This window comes from Dermacentor variabilis, chromosome 1, assembly GCF_050947875.1.
Source record: "Dermacentor variabilis isolate Ectoservices chromosome 1, ASM5094787v1, whole genome shotgun sequence".
NCBI classification, from domain to species: Eukaryota; Metazoa; Arthropoda; class Arachnida; order Ixodida; family Ixodidae; genus Dermacentor; species Dermacentor variabilis.
Window position 1 is genome coordinate 65,494,380 of NC_134568.1, and position 16,492 is coordinate 65,510,871.

At 47.4% G+C, this 16,492-nt stretch overlaps 1 protein-coding gene across 8 annotated transcripts in view; it reads left to right on the forward strand.

Annotated features, from left to right (window-relative positions):
* Positions 1 to 16,492, forward strand: part of shi (dynamin-1 shibire) — a 136,051-nt gene that overhangs the window by 24,875 nt on the left and 94,684 nt on the right. For all 8 annotated transcript variants that reach the window (XM_075688379.1, XM_075688369.1, XM_075688396.1 and 5 more), the window contains exons 5-9: positions 5,483 to 5,581; positions 5,666 to 5,774; positions 8,281 to 8,475; positions 9,354 to 9,492; positions 9,605 to 9,811. In XM_075688379.1, coding sequence (XP_075544494.1) covers positions 5,483 to 5,581; positions 5,666 to 5,774; positions 8,281 to 8,475; positions 9,354 to 9,492; positions 9,605 to 9,811 — 749 coding nt within the window. The remainder of the gene's footprint in view (positions 1 to 5,482; positions 5,582 to 5,665; positions 5,775 to 8,280; positions 8,476 to 9,353; positions 9,493 to 9,604; positions 9,812 to 16,492) is intronic.

Genomic DNA, 16,492 nt, shown 5'->3' on the forward strand with positions numbered 1-16,492 from the left:
GCGAACGGTGGCGCATTCAAACGATCGTGTTCGTCCATTCTGGTGTAGGCCTCTCGAGATGGTCTTGCAGAAGCATGGATCAGCGCACGCACGGAATGGCTGCTCCGCTTGCCGACCCAGTTCTAAAGAGAGAGAGCCTATTCCCTGTCGCGCCCGACTAACCCTGCGGTTAGATGGCGTTAGCAGCACAACACTAGCGCCATCTCTCGTGATGCGCTGCAACCAGATCGACCGCTGCCGGCACTAAGCTACGCGGAGAAGTCAGACTACAGGAGACGCGAGCTGTGCAGGAAAAACAGCATATCTGGTCGCACGACTTTCGCGCATCCCCACAATACATACTGAGCATGTCGGTAAGTGTGCTGAGGCGCTCAGTCAATCAATTTGTTTGGGGATGGTAAGCTGTCGTTAACTCGTCATGAGGGGAGCAGGATTGTAGAACATTGTCAATGACTTTGGCAAGGAAGCAACAGCCGCGATCTGTTAGGAGCTGACGAGGAGCACTGTGTTCCAGAATAACATCTTAAAGGAGAAAATCGGTGACATCAGTGGTACAGCTCGTGGGTAGACCTTGTGTGATAACGAAGCGAGTCGCGTAATCCGTGGTGACTGCAATCCATCGGTTGCCAAGTGCTGACACAGGAAAAGGTCCAAGTAGGTCCTTGCCGATACAATAATATGGCTCGCTGGGAATATAGATTAGCTGGAGTAGTCCATCTGGACGCAAGGAGGGTCTCTTCCGGTGTTGACAGCTCTCGCAGGTTGCAGCGTATCGTCGAATGGAACGGTGAAGGGCAGGCCAGAAGAAGCGCCGATGGACGCGGTCATAAGTTTGAGCGATGCCCAAGTGGCCAGTGGTGGGGGCATCGTGAAGCTGTGCGAGCATATCCAAGTGTAGGTGTTCCTCAATGACAACTAGAAGCTTGACGCTGTTGCAATCAAAGTTGCGCCTGTACAACATACTGTCTTCTAAAACGAAAAGCCGGAGTGGGGGGTCCGAGGGTTGTGCAATGAGGCAATAAATAATAGATCGTAAGGAGGGGTCACGATGCTGATCGATGGCAATGTTGAGAAAGTCCGTAATGGGTAGAACACAGGGATCAGTGTCGTCGTCAGGGAGATCAGGTAAGCAAGCCAGATGTCTAGACAGGCAGTTGGCGTCCTGGTGCAGTCGTCCTGATTTATGTCACAGAAAAGGAGTGTTCCTGTAACCATAATGCCTTGCGGCTGAGGCGTCCCGTAGGGTCTTTCATCAAAGATAGCCAATAGAGAGTACATGGTGATCCATAACAACAGAGAAGTGTTTCCTGTGAAGGTAGGGGCGAAACTTTGCCAAGGCCCTCACAAGCGCGAGACATTCACGTTCAGTTATGGAGTAATTCTGCTTAGAACAAGAAAGGAGTCGGCTAATATAGGCAATAACGCGGGACAAGCCATTCTGTCGTTGGGCAAAAATAGCGCCAATGCCATGACCACTCGCATCTGTACAAACTTCGGTTTTGGTGGCCGGGTCGAAATGAGCCAAAATGGGTGGATTCGTGAGTCTAGTAATAAGTTCGGAAAAGGCGACGGCTTGATCAGGTCCCCACAAAAAAGAAACGCCGTTCTTGAGAAAACCAGTCAAGCAGCAGGTGATGTTCGCAAAGTTCATGATGAAGTGTCAAAAGTAGGAAAATAGTCCTATAAAGCTACAGACATCGTTGGAAGCATGGAAGCGGATATTCTTTTACACCATGGCACCTTGTCAGGATCAGGCTGTATGCTGGCAGTGTCGCCGAGGTGGCCAAGGACTTTGATGTGACGGTGCCCGGAATGGAATTTAGCAGAGGTGTGCTCTAGACTGGCATTTTGGAAAGCAGCAACAACAGCGGAGAGGCGATGGAGATTGCTTTCGAAGTTGGGCAAATAAACAAGAACGTTGTCAAGGTAGCAGAGGCATATCGACCACATAAGGCCTCGAAGAAGAGAGTCCATCATGCGTTCGAAAGTGGCAAGGTCATTGCAGAGCCCAAGCGGCGTGACTTTAAATTGGTAGAGCCCATCAGGTGTAACGAAGGCTGTTTTCTTGAGATTGTGTTCGTCCACAGCAATTTACCAGTACCCAGAGCGGAGGTCAATGGAGGAAAAGTAACTGGCACCGTGCGAACAGTCTTAACACGTCATCAATCCGTGGAAGAGGGTAGATGTCCTTCTTGGTGTTCTTGTTGAGATGGCAATAATACATGCAAAACCTCCAGGTGTTGTCCTTTTTCTTCATCAATAAGACTGGGGAGGCCCAAGGACTGGAGGAAAGCTCTACAATATTCTTCTCAAGCATTTTGTCAACCTCGTTTTGTATAATGGATTGTTCGGTGCTGACAGACGATAAGGTCTCCAGTGAGTGGAAAGGGCATCACCTGTGTTTATGCGATGCGAAACCAGGGTGGAACCAGGGTTCGACGTGATGGGTCCTCACAAGTCGATTCTGCAGCAGTCAAGTCAAGCTGAGGATCAGTAGCCAGTGCCGAAACAGTAAATTGTTGCAAGGAATGCAGTGCCGCTAAGGAAATATTCAGCAGAAGAATTTGCGTCAGTGAACTGAAGTTCAGAATGGGAAGGCATGCTTGATTATTTTGAACTGTAACAATGGTGTTGGGTAGTGTAACATGGCGGGTTAAGAGAACGTCCAGAACAGGATGTGCCATATAGTTTGTCAGGGAGAGCAGGGTAGGGCACCATTGAGATGTAGGTTGCGGCATGGGGTGGCAGACGAACGAATTGGCCACATATAAGGTGGGGCTCGTCTGTGGTATCGTCAGCAGTACATTGGGTTAGACCTAAGTGCAGAACGCCGGAAGAGTAGTTGATAAGCACAGAGTGCAGTGTCAAAAAGTCAATACCTAGAATCGGATCATGAGGGCAGTGGTTGATGATGGCAGAGACGGCAGGCGTAACACGACCGGCAATATTAATATTGGCAGTACATAGTCCGAGTACAATAGTACTCGAACGGCAGGTGAGGCGGCAAGTGTGAACATCTTAAGACGTCGGCAGAGGGCAGAGCTCATTATGGATATCTGGGCACCTGTGTCTGTTACTGGAGTTATGGACAGACAATCAATGAGAACTTCGATACAGTTGCGTCGAGGAGCAGAGGTCAAGAGAGGATGTTCGGTCCAGGTCGTCAATGGAGCGTCACCTGCAGGCGCTGCATTATTTAGTTATCCAAGTTGCGACGGGAGTACGACGGAGATGGCGAACGTCGACGAGGCAGTGAGTGGGATTGTCGAGCTTTAGCCGAGGGTGAACGGCTGGGATTATACGATGGAGCCGGGACGTTACCACTTGGAGGATTGGAGGAAGCATAAAATTGGCCGCGTGAGTTATATGCCGAGCTGCAATCAAAAGTGACATTGGGACGTGGAGATGAGTACCAGCTGCTGCAGCAGTACCGAGAGATGTGGCCGACGCGACAGCATGGGAAACGGATGGGCCGGTCGTCTGTCGTTCGCCATTCAGCTAGGTTTTTATAATGCACTGGTGGGTACTGCAGACTCGGTGCAGCTGAATCGACCACTGGAGCATTTGGGAGCGGACTGCTACTTCCTTGACTGGGGTGACCCATGCTGGCAATCTCTTGGATGACAGACTGAATAAGTGATAGGGTCGTCGCGTCATTGTCGAGTGGTCAAGAATAACGGATCGCTGGAGTTATAGCCTCTAGTTCTCGACGGATTATTTCTGTCACGGTATGTGTACTTGACAAAACGCTGGAATGTTGATGCAGGAGGAAGTAGCCGCGGTGTTTTGCAGGCGATCGAATCGCTGAGCAATGCGTCGGCTTTTAGCTCGTTCGAAGCGTCAGCACGCCGCAAGGATGGCATCAGCTGTCGCACAATCCTTGCACAAAAGCAAATTGAATGCTCCATTTGCAGTTCCCTGTAGCACATGGCTGACTTTATCCGATTCTGACATGTCTTTGTCGTTGCTTTTTCACAAAGAGCCAGCATGTCCTGTATATAGAAAATACGACTCCGTGGACGACTGAGCCCATGTCTCAAGCTCTTGTCTGGCTTATTGCTGACGTCCGGCAGGTTTTGCAAATACATCATGCATCTTTTGTTTGCGGACTTCCTAGCTAGTCAGGTCTTCTTTGTGTGTGTCATACCACATGCGAACCGTGCCTTGGAGGTAGAAGATTGTGTTGGTAAGCATGTGTTGCGTCCCATCTGTTTATGGTCGTTGACATGTTCATACCGGGTGAGCCAGTCTTCCACGTTGGTGCCATTTGTGCCGGTGAAAATCCCTAGGTCACGAGGGTGCGATAGCACTAGATGAAGCCTGTGTGGATGTGGACGGGGCATCGTCGTTTGAGGACATTGTGACGGAACCGATGTGGCGTCCACTATGGAGATCCTGCGCAGCGTTGTAACGAGGGTACCCTGCGCCTCCACCAAATGCGACTGTGCAGATCTGCACCGGAGTTTAATTAAATGCAACGAGGGCTCCGAACTGCAGTGTCTGAAAACAGCTGATGTTGCATTCTTGCGCTGCCAGCACATACCATATGTAATAGTACTTGCCAAGAATGGCTTCATATTTTCGCGCGCGCACCCCCCCCCCCCCCACACACACAGACACACAAAACTTGGCTGATTTTCCCCTCCATTCCACCTTAAAGCATGTTTAATTATTGCCTGCTTAAATTTGAAGCATTTAAGTTGCATAACAAATTCCAAATGCATCTGGGAATGACAGTTACTTAGGGTTTGCGAAATGTTTTATTTGCTTTTTGGTGGGGATTTCGGCATTTACTGTCCTCCTTTTTTGACCGTGCGTCACATGTTTGAGGAGCCACTTCAAATCCAGGACTCATTTGACCACTCTTAACTTGACCCAGTGGGTAGTGGTCAGGCCACAACTTTGCTGCTGGAGAAGTCTGGAATTTGGGTTCCCAAGTGCTTGTACCCTCACAGTGGCCTTTAACAGCAAATGCACTTTATATGCTTGTGGTATGAATACAGTCAAATTATGTAAATGAACTTAAAGATCTGGTGCATGGGCTATACTAAAGGTGTCACTTATCAGGCCATCACATATTCCAATCTCTGGTTCACTTTGGCCAGACCTTCATGAATTATGACATCTTAAGTTTTCTGCAGCAAGGCCAGCACAATTCAAGAATAGTGCTGAGTATGCTGTTCAACTTTCAGAACCTCTTTGAACAATATGCAGGTATGCATAACTGATTGATCTTGCATTCTTTTCTGGCATATTAAAGTACTATAAGTGTGGAAAAAATGGTGGGAATCTATATCTCGACCAAATATTTGACATAATTGGCCGAGGTATCACATGTAATGTGCCTGTGCAATGTGTACTAACCTGGTTCCGTGTGTTGCAGCATGTTTTGCTTGACATATTTTGGCTCTTTCACATGTACTCACTGAAGTTGCTTCTGCACCATTTCATTTGGCACATTTGCTGGCTTTCTGAATTGTAGGTCTGCGCACCATAGGTGTGATCACCAAGCTGGACCTTATGGATGAAGGAACTGATGCCAGGGACATTCTAGAAAACAAGTTACTGCCATTGAGAAGAGGTAAAAAGGCATATATTATTATTAAAACAGGAGTGTTTTTCAATGAGGAGTATCATACTTATTCTGTGGTCTCCACTTTTTCAGGATATGTGGGTGTAGTGAATAGGAGCCAGAAAGACATAGAAGGCAAGAAAGACATCAAGGCAGCCATGGAAGCAGAACGGAAGTTTTTCCTTAGTCATCCTGCATACAGGTCAGTTAAAGCATACTGGTAAGGCTATGTTGCATGGCATTGTGGAGGCTACATTTGGCTTATCTTTAGGTGGTTTTATGGCCTTACAAGTCATCATCGTGTGCATTTTTTTTTTGAAGGGGGCTCACTAAGCATCTGGCCTTGGACTGGGTTCTGCCTTCTACTGTTCTGTATTGTGCTAAACATCGTTACCCGCTATTGTAATTCGGTGGTCGTGGCGTTCTGTTGGTGAGCACAGCACTGCAGGTTTAATTCTTGATTCTTAGCGACGTCCACCATATTCCGATGGAGGCTGAAAGCAAAAATGCCTGTGTTATTAGTACGGAGCACATCATTAAAGGATCGCAAGTGGTTGAAATTAATCCGGAGCCCTCCACTACAATGTCTATCCTGGGTAGTGTGTTGCATTAGGGCTTTCAGATAAACCCAAGAATTTAATTCCATAAATATTTGAGCATTTTACCTGCCGTGGTTGGTTAGTAGCGATATTGTCTAGCTGCTACCACGAGGTTGCGGGATCGAATCCCAGCCATGGCGGCTGCATTTTGATGGGGGTGAAATGCGAATACACCCGTGTACTTAGATTTAGGTGAATGCATACCTGCCAACCCTTCCGATTCACCCAGGAGACTCCCTATATTTTACTGAACTTTCTGATTGTAGAATCACTGTCTTATATCTCCCAAAAAGTGGTCGCTGTTCGCGCAATAATGTTTTTTGCGAAACCGGCACCGCGAAATCTACAGCCACATTGTAATCGTCAGCATCACCAACAACGGTTGCACTAGCACCATCGGTATCATCGCATAAGCAGCTGACTACGGTGCCTAGTAAGCCGACCAAAGCTGGAGCCAATGTAGCCCTTGCATTTCATGCATGCTTTCCTCCATGGTGCATCTTGTTGCTGTTGCTTGTGTGTTTGATTAGTGTTGGCTAGGCAGTGTGTGTGCAGTGCACCATGTAAAGTTAGAATCCTCGTGTGCTTGATGCCATGGTGCTATCAAAGCCCCAGAAAAGGTATTTGCAGACGTTTTTGCAATCTTATACTTCTGAATTTCTGTGCTTTTTGGCATCAAGAAAAGAACATTTTGCGTTTTGTACAACATGTGGATGCGATGTCAGCGTGTCTCACGGTGACAAAGGTGACTTGAAACTGCACATTTCCACTGCGAAGCATCAAAGCTATGTTCACACCGCTGAGCAGCAAGACAACATAGTGAACTTTCTCCGGAACAACTGTGACGACAGTGTCATACTTGTGGAGTGCCTGTTTACAGGATTCCTTGTCAAACACAACCTACCCCTTAGTGTCAGCGACCACGTTGGGCCTCTTCTACGGAAAATGTTTCAGAAATGCGATGAGGCGAAGCGTTACGGATGTCGACGCAACTCTGAAACACAACTCAGGAATTCGGACGTGGCCAACCTGAAATTTCACAGGCATCGCTTTCGAGTTTTCGTTTCTTTATTCAGAGTTTCTCTTAGCTGCTGCCCCAAGATTCCAGCGAATCTGCAGAAGATGCTTTAGCTGCTCTTGAAGCTGAGTTTTCCACACTACAGGCGTAGTCTTCCAGAGGACATTCTGAATGAACAAAGGTGGGATGTGCAGTGGTCTATGGTTGGAAAAATGAAAAACACTGATGGAAAACATGTTTCACCGAGTTGCTAAGGTGATGCTGGATTTACTTGTGATACCGCATAGCAACGCAGAGTGTGAGATGATTTTTAGCACGGCGCGAAAAACTAGCACTGAATTCCGCTCGCCAATGGGCAACACAACCCTCCAACACCTGCTGGCAGTGAAGGGACGTCAGTGTGGACCATGTTTTGAGCAAAGCTACTCAGACAAATTTGGGAAGTGAGCAAAGTCTGCTACTGGGGGGGGGGGCAAGGTCCCTGCAAAAGGACGCAACGAACACTGCCTCAAAGTTTGACTGGAACCCCCCCCCGTTGGCGCAAATAAAAAGTATCCCGATTTTTGATCTTGCCAGGTGGTCCCCAGATAAAGAACCCCAGGTGGTCCAAATTATTCCGGAGTCCCCCACTACGGTGTGCCTCAAAATCCAATCGGGGTTTTGGCACAGAAAATACAATTTAATTTGAGCATTTTAATAATGTGAACCTAGCAACCTAACAATTTAACCTAACAACTTAACCTAACTAAATCTAACAACTAGACCTAACAACTTTGGTTAATGAGCTTGGCTGTTAGAAACTGTGTTACAGTTTGCAAGTAGGTGCATATTTTAAAGGAGTTCTTACACATGCATGTTAAAGTTGTAGAAACCCTACTGCGTGCTTCTCGCATGTAAAAGCATGACAACATTATGAAATATTTGAGGTATTTTCAGATGATACTAATACTAAAGTTGTTTTCAAAACACCGGACCGGCCATCATCATTATCACAATGTCATGACACAGAGCAATATGTATTTGTGTAAAATGTGATGCAAGTACTCCTGCTGACATGACATTCCTGCCGTGATATTGCTGTTGCTGTACAGGCACATGGCTGATCGTATGGGTACACCATACCTCCAACGGGTACTGAACCAGCAGCTGACCAACCACATTCGAGACACCCTTCCAGGTCTTCGGGACAAGCTGCAAAAGCAGCTCATTTCCATGGAGAAGGAGGTGGAAGAGTACAAGAACTTTCGCCCTGATGACCCATCCCGCAAAACCAAGGCTATGCTTCAGTCAGTGCCAGCTTTTATTTTTTTGTTCGCCTATTTCGAATCTCCCATTTTGGATCTCCTTCCAACATATTCTTAATACATATGGTAGCCACAATAGCCACTTGTTCATTTTGTTGTTCTCTTGGACTGTTTCATCTCACCTTCCAGTTTCTACATTATGAAACATTGTGTGGGAAAATAGATTTGTACTTGTCATAATTTAAAATTAACTATGCAGCTATTGTTGCCTTCATGACTCTCGTTCCAGTATCTTGCATGTTAATTGTCTGGGGATTTCTCTTTTCGGTTGCCCACTGGGTTAAGAAGTAGTACGCATCTCTCTCCAGGGTGGCCAGGCAAACCAAGGCCAGCAAGTGGCTAGGTGACTGAAGCCCAAAGTGGCATTGCATATCCAAAAGCAGCCCCCAAACCAAGTGCCAAATTTCATCTGGCCAGTTTAATACATAATGTGACTGAATCCCCGTAACTGTGTACTCTAGAATTCTCACTTGTGTTTTGAAAGCTCTCTCAATGTATTTATATCACTGAAGAAAAAAATGCTTCAGAATCATTTTTGTCGAGTGCCATCTCGGGCTGTGCAATAACTGTACTGGTGCTTTCTTCGTTTTTCCTGAAATAAATGTGTAAGAGTGAGTACTATTTATAAGCCACCTAAACAAGCTGTTAAGCAAGAGGATTTGTGAATATAACAATAAAACTGTATATAGAAATAAAGTGAACTGGCCCAAAGAACAGTAACGCATGACGGGGTAATTTTGCAAGGAACTGGAGGACTACGACTCACTTGAGCTAACCTGCTTGTAACAAGCGGGACTGGCCTTTCTATATCTGTGTTCTCGTAGGAAAGCACCTGCTACATTACAAGAATTCTGTTTCAGAATGATTCAGCAGCTTCAGACAGACTTTGAACGAAACATTGAAGGTTCTGGCTCTGCTGCTATCAACACATCAGAGCTCTCAGGGGGTGCCCGCATCAACAGATTGTTTCACGAAAGATTTCCTTTTGAAATTGTCAAGGTAGGCAGGGTTGGCTAAGTTTTGTTCTTTGTTGATTCATTTTTTTTTAACTGGATTCGACTCGATGAGTTTCGTTTTGCTTACTATTGATATCATGCGATTGCCTTTTCAGATGGAATTTGATGAGAAAGAGCTACGTAAAGAGATTGCCTTTGCAATTCGTAACACACACGGCATTCGGGTCGGGCTGTTTACTCCAGATATGGCCTTTGAGGCTATAGTGAAGAAGCAGATTGCCAAGTTGAAGGAGCCTTCCATCAAGTGTGTAGATCTTGTCGTGGCTGAACTGGGAAATGTGATTCGGCGATGTGCTGAAAAGGTGCGTTTGTTTACTTACCACTGCTACTTTGAAGTATCTAATCTTTGTGAATAGGAGCACTGTGGTGTGATGTTATCGTGGAAATTTGAATCATTGTCAGCTGACAGATATTCCTGCTTAAAGGGCCACTGAAACACATTTTATTAAAGTAATGAAATGCATCTGAAATAAAATAGACTATTTGAGAAATAATTTGCAGCAAAAAGTACTTTTCAATGCATTTAGTAGAGGCGGAGTTATAGGGAATCAAAAATCACCTGTGATCCTCTTAGTGGTGCTCCCGTTCCTATTGCAATGCCTTACACTGCAAAGGCTACAACTGAGTGGGGCGGGGCCCACAACGGTCTGCTTACTGAATGTCACCATGGTGCGTAGTTCAAATTTGAATTTCGATGTTCACGTGCACGCCACTACTTCCGATATTGGCACCTACAATGCACCGAACTCTTCGGCTATCCCTCAACTTGCGGTTGAGTTCATTGTGCCTCCATGGGTGCCTCATGCCTTTGCTGTGTTGCATTGTATGGGATAGCTATGCGCGGCTCTGTTTTTTTGCGTCAAGTGGCATGAATAGCACATTTGCTTTTGCATTTATCTCTACGGCTATCACACAATTTCTGAGGGTCGAAGGTGTGGAGATGGGTTTGCGCAACGCTCGCCCTACGAGCGACGGTCAGGAAAGGGCACGACGCTCCTCCACTCTGCAACACACAAAGGCGCTACGGCAAGGTTTGTCGACTCTCCGACACAGTGCAGAGAAGGCTCCAGAGTCAGATCGCCAACAAAGTCGGATTTAATCACCCAAGATACAGCACAGTGTGACAGTCACGGCGCTCACGGGCAAAGGCACACCGCAAGACCAATCGAGTATGTGCGCCCACTGCGCTAGGGCTGACCGGTAAGCGGGCCGCCAAGTGCAACAGTGAGGAGTCGCAGGAGGAAAGGTCCCATGTAGCGAACTCATTGCGGGCCTGTGAGCATCTGCCGCGGCGATGAAGCTCTCAGCAGAAGAAAGCTCGAGTGGAGAAGGCGCACGGGGGCCGCGCCACTCGGGAGGCCAATCAGTGTGCGTCCTGGTCACACTTGCTCGTGCGGTGACTCGAGCCAGGGAGAGAGAAGCACGGTTTGCGCGGGAAGTTAGCTCCGGCGCGCTAGCCGTGTCCGCCATGTTGCCGTTACGGTGGCAGTTCCCGGAGATCGAGCTAAGAACAACTCGCGAGCAGGGCGATGACGCATGGGGAGGTACCTTGATCCCCACAAAGGAAACATTGTCGTGGGCTGGTACTTGGGCTAGTATGTCAGCAATATGCACGTCAGGTTAAAGGTGCAGATATATGCTGGCAATAGCCAGTTTGGAGCACGTGTCTTGCATTTTGGCTGTGATCCGGTGTAAAATGTGGATGTGCGCCATGCACTGCGCACTTCGCTATGTTGACGTAAATTCGATATCTAGATCTGGTGCAGTCAGCATTACCAACAGCGCTTGGTGCACTTTGGCGTGGCTGGCATGGGAATAGAACATGTCCTACCTCATGCCAGAGCCACGAGACCAGAGTGCATCATGCGCTAGTTTGGCTGGCTGGCACCATGCTGGCCTACAGTTCGGGTGCACTGAAGCGAGTGTGCCGAGTTAGCGCCTTGGTCATCCTGCTCTTGCCGGCATGACTTATCCAAGTTTGCTGGCCATTGCCTGGCACGTTGGATACGCCAGACTACAGTCGAACTCACTTATAACAATACCGTATTTACACGATTGTAAGTCGACTCGAATGTAAGTCGACCCCCCCATATCGCTTGACCGGAAAAAAAAAAAAAAAACCCGAGGGCGCATTCAATAACGAAAATTTATTAGTAGCCGACATGGTCACTGGACTACTCGTCTTCACTAGTGCTGCCATCGTCATCGTTGCTGCGGTCCCACAGCGCGTCGTGGTCCAGCGAAATTTCAAATTTGGCAAACGACCGCACCAGGACATCTTGCAGAACAGCAGCCCACGCCAAATGCACGCAACCACACGCAGCCGTCAGGGAGGCTCTTTTGACAGGTCCGGTTGGCGTAATTTCGCAGTCTTCTGCCGCCAGCCACTCTTTGTACTCACGGCGGAGCAGAACCTTAAAATTAAGGCGAAGGTCCGGGCTTGTTTCATGACCACGTCGCACTTCAATGGCAGGGACCGATCACGCATTTCAGCAACGTACGCCGCAAGCTTAGCCTACAGCTCCGGAAAGCGTCCAGACTTCGGCACGTGGGAAATTTCTCACTTGCCGCCACAGGGTGAAAATTTCGCTTCGCTGCAGTCGCCACTCTCGCACCACCCGTTTAGAAACATCGAAATTGCGGCCCCGCTGCGCAGTGATTTGTTTCTTCGGCGTAAAGGATGGCAGCTCTCTTGAACGCTGCTGTGAACGAGTGCCAAAAGATTAGTGGGCCTGCAGCACTCATGACGACTGGGGAAGCATAGAAGTAGCACGTAGCCGGCAGTCAAGTGGAGCGCGTCAAGAAGTTGGTCAAACCAATACCAATGCCTTCAAACAGAGAAAGAGAAACCCGCGAGCGGTGTCTGCTATTCCATGAACTACCGATACTCCCCGCAAGCGCCGCCGTTCTGAGGGTGCCGCCGCAAATGGGAACAGCGGCGCTTCATCATCTATCGACACCCCCCCATGAGTGTTACATGCACTGTAAGACTTTCAAAAATGTTGAAAAACCCTTTCGAAAAGCGAACAAACACGCGGGATAGCGAAAAGATACGGGTAGGGCCATAGAGCAAACATAAAATTGTAACTACGTTGTAGCTTTTGTTGGTATCGCTTTTTTTTGGCGGGCCATGTTTTGGTTTCGATTGTAAGTCGACCCCCCCAACTTCAGACTTTCAAATTTTAAAAAAGGGGTCGACTTACAATCGTGTAAATACGGTATTCATGTTCCACGAAAATTCCATTGTTATAACTGATAGTTGTTATGACCACGTTGCTTGAAAAAAATCAAAATAAGGGGATGGCAGAGCTGATGTGAAATGGCGGGGAGGTCATTGCCCCTCCCCACCACCTTCCTTCATCCGGCTGCTGATTGTGTTCCCTCGTTTAACTGCTTCCTGAGCACTCCGAACGCGTGTAACAAGCTGCGGCTGTCGGTGTTAAAGAATGGCACTGCTATAACAACTGCAAAGAGGGGTCACGGGCGGCAAGCAATATATGAGATCTGCCGAGGCATTGCTTTGGTGGCCCCAAAGGGGCCTTTTAAAAATGTGAGAAGGTTGCCGTGGCAGCTTGTTAGCTTGCAAAATCCAGAAGAAACGCTGAGGCAAGATTGCCACAAGCATCTTGCCACGCACTTCTCATTGGCTTGCACAAGAAAACCCTATGTCCGTCAGCCTTGCATGCTTTACGTGAAGCTTGCAGACATCCTTCTCCAAGGCATCCAGGTGCTCCACATAGTGCAGTGGAAGGTTCCTCGCGAAAATGAGTCCCTGAAAGGAGTAAATCATCTGCCGGGCCTCCTGCGAGGACAACATTGAGGCAGCCTGCCCTACTGCTTCATCGCTGCCGTCATCGCCATTGCTATCCAATAAAAGCATGTTTGCGACAATCGCCTCATCGGTTAGAAGCACTTGTTTTCCAAATCTATAGCTGTGCGCTTTCTTTTCACTGGCAACGTTGTGCATTGCTGATGATCAGCGGGTGGATCTGCCATCTTCCGTTTCGGCGGCGAGTCAAACGAGGCTGTGAAACCGTGTGGCTAGGGAAGATTTCGACACAACCAGCAAAGATGAACATGAGCGATTAAGCTGTTTGTGCAACTGCGCTGAACGAGGAGCCAGCGAGGAATCTGGGAGCAGTACAGTTAGCGCGGTCAATTCGTGTTTCGGAGGGTGGCACGGCTTAGAGCTATGGGCGCAGCCTATTCGTGTTCGGAGGGGTGAAAGGACGACGGGGGAGAGGTGCGCGGAGAAGGCTAAAAAATGAGTGCGCGGTGGCTGTTGGGGCAATGGGCCATCGTGCAGTGACTCGAATTTATTTTCTTTTTTCTTTTCAAGGATTTCATATTTCGCTGCCTTTCGGCACAGACACCCAGCAGCCAGACTTTATTGTTATAACCGATGATGCGGCATTGGGGCATTGTAGTAAGCAGGTAATTTCAACGTCGAAAACATGCAAAAGTTGATGGTGCAGCAGCTTCTCATTGTTCTAACCGATATATTGTGAAAACCGGTGTTGTTAAAAGTGGGTTCGACAGTATATCCGTGCCTTAAGCAATGGATGCCACACTTCAGACTTGCATTCGTTACGAGCTTCGACCATGATGGCAACACACCTTGAAGATGTGCAACTCGGGAGGCAGACAACCTGTTCGTTAGATGTTGGCGCTCGGGCTGGCTCGCCAAACGTCTGGTGTAGTACTCTTGCCTGCAGCCACATCACCCACAGACACCAATCAGAGCATACGGTTGTCCTCGGTGAGCGACCTCGTCACGGTAACTCGTCGTAGCCTTGGTAGCTATGCTACGCAGCAGATACAGCTACATGCAACTGTAGTGGCTAACTACAAGTGTGTATGGCAGGGCTGGAGTGTGCGTGCTCGCGCTCGAGTGCTCCAGTCCGACCGTGCTACATGGTGTGGACCAGCTTTGCCTTGCATCAGCTTTACCAACAGATAGTAGCCACATCCAAATTGTGAATATTGAAGTGCTATCAATAGCTCATTACCAAATGATGTTTGCCAAGCCAGGAGTGGCCAGGAGCATGCGCGCGCTGTCAACTGTATGTGTAGTCTGATCTTTAGTTTTGCGTGGTTAGAGGGTAGTTGAGTGTTCAAAACTAATAGAAATTAGTGAGACCTCAGGCCTATGCCACTGAGAAACATTGTCCAAAGTTTCATTCCTATGTGGGTGTATGCAGCCGATCGTGAGCAGACAATAGTCTGCTTCTTCCGGAAGTATGTAACTCTTACTGAAATTCAAAATGCAGATTTTCGCTTACTTCACCCTGTTTAGTAAACTGCGTCAGTAAATACACCCAGTAACTGCAGAAGAAAGTGCACTGATCCAAACACGCTTCTTGATTGATGTGAACTATCGGCCAGTGGCTACGCTCTATGAGATCTGCAAGCTTACATTCTCTATGGGCTCTGCGCTCTATGGGATCTGCAAGCCAACTGCCCTGAAACGGGTGAGAAGGCCTCTGTTGAAAAGAGTGCTTGAGCAAAAGGTGACTTTGTGTTCCGTTTGTGAGCCCGATGTGCCAAGTACGAGTGCGTAATTTGGCTGAGGTGTTCACAGCAGCATATGCTATCCGCAGAATGTGTTATTTCACAAAGTCTGAGGGGGTTTCTGGCCCCTGTAAAAGGTCCAGTCACAAACATTTATAGCATTCATTGCAGTAAGGATATGCTGGATAGAAATTTGTTGCACTCACTAGCAGTGAGAATTAGTGGTTGCAGAGTATGGCCCTAGTTCTTTGACAAAAAAGATTGTTTGGTGTACTATAAAATAGTAAAAAAAAATGCACTCAAGTAGTGCTGAACGAACACCCCAAACATATCTTTATAGACCACCACCACCACCATCATCATTATCATCAGCCTATTTTATGTCCACTGCAGGATGAAGGCCTCTTCCTGCGATCTCCAATTACCCCTGTCCTGTGCCAACCGACTCCAACTAGCACCCGCAAATTTCCTAATTTCGTCGCACTGCCTAGTCTGCAGTCCTCTACTGCACTTCCCTTCTCTTGGTACCCATTATGTCACGCTAATGGTCCCATGGTCATCTAATCTGCATGTTACATGATCTGCCCAGCGCCATTTTTTTCTCTTAATGTCTATTAGAATATCGTCTATACCTGTTTGCTCTCTGATCCAAACCACCCTCTTTCTCTCTTAAAGTTATGCCTAGCATTCTTCCTTCCATCGCTCTTTGCGCAGTCCTTAATTTGCTCTCAAGGTTCTTTATCAATTTCCAAGTCTCTGCCCCATATGTCAGCACTGGTAAAATGCACTGATTGTACACCTTCCTTTTCAATGATAATGGTAAGCTTCCAGTCAGGAGCTGGCAATGTCTGCCGTATGCGATCCAACCCATTTTTATTCTTCTGAGAATTTCCTTTTCACGGTCAGGGTTCCCTGTGATTAGTTCACCTAGGTAAACGTACTCCTTCACAGACTCTAGAGGCTGACTGGCGATCCTGAATTCTTGTTTCCTTGCCCGGTTATTTATCGTTATCTTTGTCTTCTGCATATTGATCTTCAACCCCACTCTTACTCTCCCTGTTAAGGTGCTCAATCATTTGTTGTAACTCGTCTGCAGTGTTGCTGAACAGAACAATGTCATCGACAAACCGAAGGTTGCTGAAGTATTTGCTGTCGATTTTTACTCCTAAACCTTCCCAGTTTAATAGCTTGAATACTTCTTCCAAGCATGCAGTGAATAACATTGGAGAGATTGTGTATCCTTGTCTGACCACTTTCTTAATAGGTATCTTCTTGCTTCTGACCACACTCTTAATAGGTATCTTCTTGCGTTGTTTGTATAGAATTAAGGTGGCAGTGGAATCTCTGTAGATATTTTTCCGGGTATTTACGTAAGTGGTCTGTACTCCATGATTACGCAATGCCTCTATGACTGCTGGTATCTCTACTGAATCAAATGCTTTTTCATAATCTATGAAAGCCATACAGAGAGG